Genomic DNA, 9332 nt, shown 5'->3' with positions numbered 1-9332 from the left:
CACGCCTCAAGACTCATCTTTTGAAAATGGGAAACAAACACCAGAGAGAACAGTTTGTATGAAACAAAACTTTATTAAAAATACATGTACAACACATGGGGGAGCAGGAGTGAGGGAGAGGGACAGCTTATTCATTCTGTGAGATATTTCATTAAAAAGTGGTTATATTACATACAAGATTCACTCCTGTTTGGTACACGTTTACATTTGTGACGGAGATGGGAACGCTGCCTGCTAACGGGACGCGAGCCGACAGACGGGACGTTGTGCTGCGCTCACGAGGGTTTCAAATACTCTCAATATAGCACTACATTGATACATTCTAGGATTCATTACCTCAAAGGATTCAAGTCGTTACAGCTGTCTCTCGGTCTTAATTACAACTTGGATGGGAAACTGGTATTTCCAGTAACTTCAACATGAAAGCAGAATGATCAGTGGATAGAAAATATGGGCCGCGTTGGAAATGAAATAACGCAACGAGAACACATTTCTTGTCATAAGTTGGATCATTTGTGTAAAAGAATTAGCCATGTTCTGTTATTATTTAACCCTTAGATGCACGAGTGATGGACCCTCTCTTCCATAAGTGGGTCAAAAAGGACCCGTATTAGAATAATGTGTATTTGTCATTTTAGTTAAGAAAAATCACTTGTTTTATATTTAACTTTTCACTATTTATACATGTTCCCATAGAAAATGCATGCGGGTCATTTTTGACCCACTTATGGAAGCTTGGGGCAGTAAAACAAAAACTACAATGTCTTAAAATGTAAATTAAAAATTAGAATGGCATGATATCCAAAACATGTTTTTTGAGGAATAGCTGGAATATGAAATGATAAAAAAATGTAATTGCAAAGATACTTGAAGAAAAGACCCACTTATGGAAGGCACAATATATTGATAACATCTTTCAGTCTTAACAGGTTTTGTACAGAACTTTGTAAGCATACTTTACTTTAACAGATCTTGAGCACCTTGAATTACACGATTATGTGTGAAGGAGGAACAAGTGGACTTCTAACATCGAGGAGACAAGAGGATTATGGTCAGACAAGCAACAATATTAAACTAAAATCAAACAGCCAATGACCTAAATGCTCTTATCTCCTCTTCCTTTGTTTCAATGTAATTACTCAACCTTTCATTAAACGCATCTTAGAGACTTAATGAACTGATATTCCCAAAGCTCAGTCCTGTCCCAGTTACAGGCAGCGTCTCCATCGGCTGCCTGAGGACTCGTACATTACAGTGTACCGACTCAGTAGGAACTCTTAACATTCTCCGCTAGAGATGCACGATAAACGGCTGTACACATCGTTCACTTATTAAAACATAATGCATATAATTCATAATTCAGGAAATGTTTTTGAATGATTGACATAATGTACTTTTCATTTGTTTGCAAGTTAAAGCTTTGTTGCCTTTATTTACAATATACTACACGTTTTAGAATTGATATGTGGTAGCAGTGACTCAGTGCACCTCTACAGTCAGACAGCTGTTGCTATAGCACCCTGTAGCATAGAAACAAACCAGTAATAACGACAAACTGTCAAATATAAAATATACATTTTTCTGAAAATAGAAAATAAATATTATTATATATATTTTAAATTAGCTACAGTAACATGGCACCCACCACCAGCAATTTGTAGTCGGGGAATGTGAGGATAAGACTGTTTTTGCGTGTTGGGTTTACATGTGGGGGCAGCCCTGCGTGCCCACAGCTCCGTGCAGAGCGAGCGGTTTGGACAGCATGGCGGCGCGCTGGTTAATCATCGCCAGGCGGACGCAGCCGTGGAAGACAGGGAGACCGGCGGGGAGACCGGGAACTGGGGCGCCATCTGGAGAAGAGAGAGAGGGGCGAGCAATTAGGGCAACTGGGAGATGTACGATTTTAAAGGTCCCCTATTATACTGTTTTTCATCAATATATTACAGGTCTCAGATATATACAAACATGTCTCTGAAGTGTTTGGCTCCAAACACAAAACAGATCTTTGCAGCATTACCCATAATCCCCTCTGTTTCAGCCCTGTTTCAAAAGTGCCGATTCTCTGTCTGTTACTTTAGATGAAAATAAGGAGCCCCTCCCCACGCCCCTCTGAGAGATATGTGGTTAGAAAGAACTCAATGGTGCTCTAGGAGGAGATTCAGGTGATAAGGGGGGGGGGGGTTACCTTGGTGATTGGCTGATGGTTACACAAGACAAAAAATCGTTATGACATCATAAAGTGGCCAAAATCTGATCAGCTCATTTTCAGACAGGTTTTTATAGAAATGGATCAGGACAAAAAGAGAGAGAATCTTTGTTCCTGAAACTTCCAGAATCACTTTCCACAGAGGGGACACATGTTTATCTATAAAAGACATGAACAAGTGGATTTTGCACAATAGGTGACCTTTAAGAGTTTTTATTTTTTAAAAGAATCAAACATTAGATTCAATCAGAAATGCTAATAAATTATGAAATAGTTGTCAGATTTTATTTATAATAAATTATAATATTGTCTTTTTCTAGAGAGGACAATTTGCTGTCTCTCTTAGTTGCAAGTTGTACATTTTGGCTTTAGCTTTTTATTACTTTGTATGCTGCTATGGACAATCGTGCACTAATGCACATTCTCAAAGATATTGAAGTGACTGTTATTTTGTATATATTGACTGTTGTGTTTTTATTTAGGTCTTAATGTGTGCATTTATTTAAATATGTCTTTGATTGTGTATATAGGTATATACTTATTTGCACACCTTTTTATATATATTTGTTTTTGTATTCGGGATTGTACGAAACGGTATTTCGATCTCTCTGTCTGTACACACAAACTGGAAGATTGACAATAAAGTTGACTTGGACTTTTTGATTTTTTTTTAATAGTGAACAAATCAAAGAGGTGTGTGTGAATGTGAACTCACCGGGGACCCCTCCGAGGTAAACGGTCTCTAAGCCCCCTGCAGAGCGGCTCTGTCTGGGCCCGACGCTCTGCTCACTGGCTGCGTCCACTCGGAGCTGCAGGACGTTGTTCTTCTTCACCACTGGACACACACACACACACACACACACACACACACACACACACACACACACACACACACACACACACACACACACACACACACACACACACACACACACACACACACACACACACACACACACACACACACACACACACACACACACACACACACACACACACACACACACACACACACACACACACACACACACACACAATCTCAGTGCTACAACAGGGCCAGGGGTCATTGCTTTAAATAAACTGTCTAAATATTTTAATCAACCTTATTTCCATGACTAAAACAGACAATACCAACATCATTTAATACTTACTATGACAATATCTATTGTTGACGAAAAACATGTAAGTTCTAAAGTGCAACTGTTTACTCGAAACCTTTTTATTTTAGTTTGACGCTGTGATAATTCATTTGTAGACTGACCTGTGATGGTGTGCCAGCGTCCGTTACACAGAGGCTCCTCAGGAGTAAAGGAGGTAGAGAATTCACCTTTGCCGCTGTTTATTGAAACAGTCACCTGCACAAAAACACAAACTTAATTTACATATATTCTTTTAAATCATTCAATAATCATTTTTAATATGACTTTTTCCTTTTAAAATTCACAAAAAATGTCCCCAGTTTTCGTCAGACCCTCCCTGGTGTGCTCAGTCTCACCTTTCCCTGGCTGAGGACCACACTCAGGTACATCTCAGCTGTTGTCCCAGCATGCAACAGCAGCCCGGAGTCCGAGACGGGCCGAACTTCCAACTGGATCTCCAGATCCCGATCCAGAACTAAGGACTCGTCTGCAGGGAGAGAAACCGTCAGTCAGGACTCAAACAAACATGTGATGACTCAAATGTTAACCAACAAAATTTGAATTTCCGGAAACTACAAGGATCCGAATAATTCAGATTTGATAAACTCAGTACAAGTCAGATATGTGGGGTAAAATAACATTTCATCTCGAAAGACATTGAATTAAGCACATTTTCTTTCCCACAAACCCTGACTATGACGTTTGAAGTATGATTTTTATCTGAGGTCCCTGGAGAGATGTTTCAAAGTCCCCAATAAAGTAAAAGAGTTAAAGCTACTAACTTCTATGTGGTTTCAAAACTTGAATCAGAATACCTTTATTAGTCCCACAGAGGGGACATTTACATTGGTACAGCAGAAAAGAGCCTAAGAAGCATGCATACAAAAACAATTAAAGATAAAAAAAAAGAAGATTATAATAACAAAAGTTACACAATTTTCAAAAAACACAGCCTGTAACAGTTCGGAGGAATTAGCAGCCAGGTATATGTTGCACATAGTTGGAAACCATGAGTATGTTGCATTTGTCCTCATCCTAAATATAGTCTTTGGCCACAGATGGGTAATGACCACAGAAGAAGAGTGATGCCCACCAATGAGGATGTGTCCTCCCTGTCCAGAGAAGTAGGCTCCGGGCTGCAGAGGGTCCTGGAAGCAGGGCACCGTCCCCTCGCTGTAAGTGGGGTTTCCTGCAGGGGCTTCGTTGAGCGTCAGGTCCCTGACACAACCCACGAACCCACCGGAGCCAGGAGCCTGGAGGTCAAGGCAAGGCAAGTTTATTTATATAGCACTTTTCAACACAAGGCAATTCAAAGTGCTTTACAAAAATGAAAGACATTAAGAGCATTAAGAAATGGCATTTAAAAACACTCATTTAAAAGCAAAGATACATGAATCAAAGTGACAGTGCAGTGTGAGATACACACATCTGAAATGTTTAGGTCTGACTCTCAATCATTGCTAACTTTTTTAGCAGAAATGGTTTTCTTTGACTTCACTTTCTGTCTACTTTCTTTTTTAACATGTCCTTTAGTTATCAAGTGTTTCATGCTAAACGAACCCCCCTTTGGAGAATTATAATCTGCAACCCAATATTGCGAAATATTCAACGGATCCTGGCCATATTTGTGTAGCATAAACAATTCATTTGCTCCCAGACATTCATGTGGCTTGCTAGTTTTGGACCCCATCTGTGGTCAAAAAGTCACCACCAAGCATATAATAGTGCCTTTTGACTTTCTCAGAGGAAAACACACAGAGAGCCTCATTATAACACATGAAGAAGAAAAGGCAACAATCCCCATGCGTGTGGTCTATAGGATATGTTACTGACAGTTCATTCTGTGTCCCCGAAAAACAGATATTTGGACATTTACTAAGGGAAAGAAAACGTTATAATGACTAAAGGAATTATGGCCAACACTACCAAAATAAAAAATGCCAGATGTCAAAAAACTGGTTGCCATAAACGCCTCAACAGTAGAAATCAAGAAGAAATCTTAAATTTGAATTATCTCTAGTATAGCTACTGTACATCCAGTAGTGTGCGTGTTTATAGTCTGGATCTCTTACCGTCGGAGATCCCCCGATGTACACAGGCCCGGTGACATGAGTCCTGTCTCTCCCGGGGACTTTCTTGGACTGAGCGCTGATACCGTCCACTATCAGACTGATCTTCCCTCCTTCACGCTTTATAAACACCTGAAGGAACAGAAGTACAGCAGGTGAGATATGTTGGTGGATCAGACCTAGGGCACTCACTCAGTCTGAATTAGAAATGTGTTTAAAGGTCCCCTATTATACTGTTTTCCATCAATATATTATAGCTCTCAGATATATACAAAACATGTCTGAGTGTTTGGCTCCAAACACCAAACAGATCATTGCAGCATTACCCATAATCCCCTCTGTTTCAGCCCTGTTTCTAAAGTGCTGATTCTGTGTCTGTTACTTCAGATGGAAATAAGGAGCCCCTCCCCACGCCCCTCTGAGAGAGACTTGGTTACAAAGAACTCAATGGTGCTCTAGGAGGAGATTCAGGTGATAAGGTGGTGGTGGGGGGGGGGGGTTACCTTGGTTGGTGATTGGCTAATGGTTACACAAGCTAAAAAATCGTTATGACATCATAAAGTGGCCAAAATATGATCAGCTCATTTTCAGACAGGTTTTTATAGAAATGGATCAGGACAAAAAGAGAGGGGGTCTTTGTTCATGAAACTTCCAGAGTCTCTTTACACAGAGGGGACACATGTTGATGTATAAAAGACATGAAAAAGTGGATTTTGCATAATAGGTGACCTTTAATGGAAAATACAAAAACTAATTATGAAAATAAAGTAACGTCACATAGATTTACTGATTTACATGTGACCCTCAGCTCACCGTGTGCCACTGGTCGTCGTTGTACTTCTTGCGGCTGCGCAGGCTGATCTTCTTCTTCCCTCCGTACATTTCGAGCAGCAGGTGTCCGTCCGAGGCGCTGAGTGACATCACAGCGTCGCCGCGTTGCCCGCAGGCCGCTGACATTACCAGGCCATCGGAGGAGTTGATCCGCAGCGCCATGGAGATGTGAAGCCTGCACAGAGAGGAATGAGGGATCGAATGAAAACTTTCAAAACACTTAGGAAAATCTAAAGTAATTTAAAACTGAAATAATTAACTATTTTGGCCATAACAACTTAACAAGTACATATTTAGCTTTTAAGCAGCTAAATATTCCTCTTCTTTTGAGTCATCATGGCTAATTTACACATTTTTATCAATTACACAAAAGATGTCATTATAACAGATCAACCTGCATTAAAAAAATATAGCAAGATGCTCGACATAAGGTCTTATGCAACCACAATGATTTATTAGCATCATTTGTAACTGTGTAAATATGGAATTGTATTTCATTGAACTATCATTGCTGCTACCTTTGCTGTCAATTATTTATGTATATCTATTTATTTTATTACTGCAGTGAGAGATGCCAAAGAAATGTCGTTATCCTCTGTATGATGACGATAAAGATATATTCTATTCTTACGCCTGTGGGAATACTTTTTGCCTGTTTGTGTTTCACTAAATGTTCTCTTAGTCTTTATTATTTACCTACCTTTATATTGTTTTATTTATTTTATAGGTCTTAATCTTTTTTTTTCTTTTTCTGTTGTACCTATATGTTCACTTTGTTTTATGGGGTTTTATATTGTATATTGTTGCATCAACTTGTGTCTTATCTGTCAGAGAGAAACCATTATTTATTTTATTATCATACATTTGACCTCCTTGTGTCTGATAACCTGATGACATGTTATATTTCACTGCATGCACCTTTTAAAGTTCTTAACAAATAATCTGAGGGGAATTTCTTCTGTGTCATCCTGTAAAGCACTCTGAGCTTATTACTCACATGGTGCTGAAGGAGCTGGGCAGGGAGTCGTATCTCTGGAAGCTGTGTGTGGAGCCGCTGAACTGCATGGCTCCGGCCTCCGGCTGCGACAGCTCCGCCTGGCAGGACTCCCTGGTGTTCCGGCTGCGAGACCCCGACGGCTTCCTGTTCTTCCCCTGAGACAGAGAGAGAGAGGAATACATCATTTGCTGTTATCACTCGGTACACAGGGTCACTTGGTGTCTGCTCTTCATCTGTATCTTAAACACCCTTCATCTGTTTCTCTTTCATTTAGTGTGTGTGTGTGTGTGTGTGTGTGTGTGTGTGTGTGTGTGTGTGTGTGTGTGTGTGTGTGTGTGTGTGTGTACCTTGGGTTTGTTGCTCTGTTTGGGCTGAGAGGAGATGATCTGCTGAGGTTTTTTGGCAGCGGGACAGTCCATAGGAACGTTGACATTTTCTTTCACTTTAAACAGGTTCAAAACCATCTGAGTATTGGTGTCCCTGAAAGACACACACATAAAATATACTCAACAAAAGATTATATTATAGCAAAGTGTCAAAAATGTTCCTATACTTCTGTAAGAGCTTTATATGTAGGGGTACAGAATAATACTATACCATTACAAAAAATAAACATATGTGATTTTGGGGGTTACAAATGGAGTAAGAAGCCATAATAAATAATAACAACTGCAAACAAGATAACTTCAATTTCATGTTTACTTTCCAGGAGAATTTCTATAGTAATTTTCCCCCTGGTTTTTGTTTCATTATCACATTCATATACAACTTGAGGTGGGAGCCGTCAAAATGTTACGAGCTGTTACGACTGCAATAAGAGGATTTCCCCTCTTTCACGACATGGTACCTCTTGATGAAAACGTTGCTGATGCATCCGGTGAGGTTGCTGAGGCTTTGGTTGGGCGTTCCTCCGAGGAAGGTTGTTCCCTCTGTGGACGTCACCACCCCCGCTATTCTCTCCATCCGGTTCTCCTTTGCTTTCTCGATGGAATCGTCCATGTACAGACGCATCCTGGAGGACGACAGTCAGACAGTGTGAGAGGTGCATGCTGGTACTTTACAACAAGGTTAGGACAACGTTTGAAGGCATCATGTTGACATTTGGAACAAACAGCCGAGTGCTTAATTCGACATAATTCAACGTCAGTCCTCCTACCCTTTGTTGTTGTTGTAGACAGAGATGTAGTGGCTGTTGTCATCGTTGTACGTCTTCAGCGTCTTTATCTCACTGTTTCCAGCTCTCACGACGACGTGGCCCTCGTGCAAAAACACTTGACACACTCCAACCTGTACACACACACATAACAGGTTAGAACACAACGTGTAAGGAGAGGATACTTGGAAGCCCAAGACCAAAGCAGGAGAAAGAAAACACCTAAAATGTTATGAGCAAGAAAGAACAGCTGTTTAAATAAATAAAATGAGAGAAATGACAGAGGAAACAGGAGGAGATATGAGGCTCGGCTGACCTTATCGTGGTGGTAGAACATGAGTCCCTCCTTCTGATCCGTCCTGAAGCTGAAGCTGAAGTAGAAGTTGTCCCTGAGGCTGGGGATGTCTCTCAGAGCCAAGTCCAGGTAGCTCTGCCCGGAGAAATGAGCCTCACGAGCCACCTGTGAACACACACACACACACACACACACACACACACACACACACACACACACACACACACACACACACACACACACACACACACACACACACACACACACACACACACACACACACACACACACACACACACACACACACACACACACACACACACACACACACACACACACACACACACACACACACACACACACACACACACACACACACACACACACACACACACACACACACACACACACACACACACACACACACACACACACACACACACACACACACACACACACACACACACACACACACACTGTATTATAGCTAGGATATGTGTGCTTTAGAATCAGAATACACATACAAGGTTTTTGCGAACATAACCAATCTAAAAAGATTAGATGCAAAGTAGGTAGAACACAAACAAATCTATATAAGGATAATAGAAAATAAGTATTTTTAAGAAACAATTTAGCATTAAA

At 40.6% G+C, this 9332-nt stretch overlaps 1 protein-coding gene across 1 annotated transcript in view; it reads right to left on the bottom strand.

Moving 5' to 3' along the window:
• Nucleotides 1-1394: 1394 nt before the first annotated feature.
• The window catches only part of LOC117558744 (laminin subunit alpha-5-like), a 63159-nt gene continuing 55221 nt past the window's right edge, over nucleotides 1395-9332 (bottom strand). Inside the window, 12 exon segments of the mRNA XM_034235120.1 lie at nucleotides 1395-1850; nucleotides 2922-3041; nucleotides 3468-3561; nucleotides 3702-3832; nucleotides 4439-4598; nucleotides 5418-5546; nucleotides 6228-6420; nucleotides 7243-7397; nucleotides 7590-7722; nucleotides 8090-8254; nucleotides 8399-8529; nucleotides 8712-8855. Coding sequence (XP_034091011.1) covers nucleotides 1702-1850; nucleotides 2922-3041; nucleotides 3468-3561; nucleotides 3702-3832; nucleotides 4439-4598; nucleotides 5418-5546; nucleotides 6228-6420; nucleotides 7243-7397; nucleotides 7590-7722; nucleotides 8090-8254; nucleotides 8399-8529; nucleotides 8712-8855 — 1704 coding nt within the window. The 3' untranslated portion in view covers nucleotides 1395-1701.

Source organism: Gymnodraco acuticeps, unplaced genomic scaffold (assembly GCF_902827175.1).
Source record: "Gymnodraco acuticeps unplaced genomic scaffold, fGymAcu1.1, whole genome shotgun sequence".
Taxonomy (NCBI): domain Eukaryota; kingdom Metazoa; phylum Chordata; class Actinopteri; order Perciformes; family Bathydraconidae; genus Gymnodraco; species Gymnodraco acuticeps.
The sequence above is the reverse complement of the archived record's forward strand: the minus strand, read 5'-3'. Positions and strand labels throughout refer to the sequence as shown.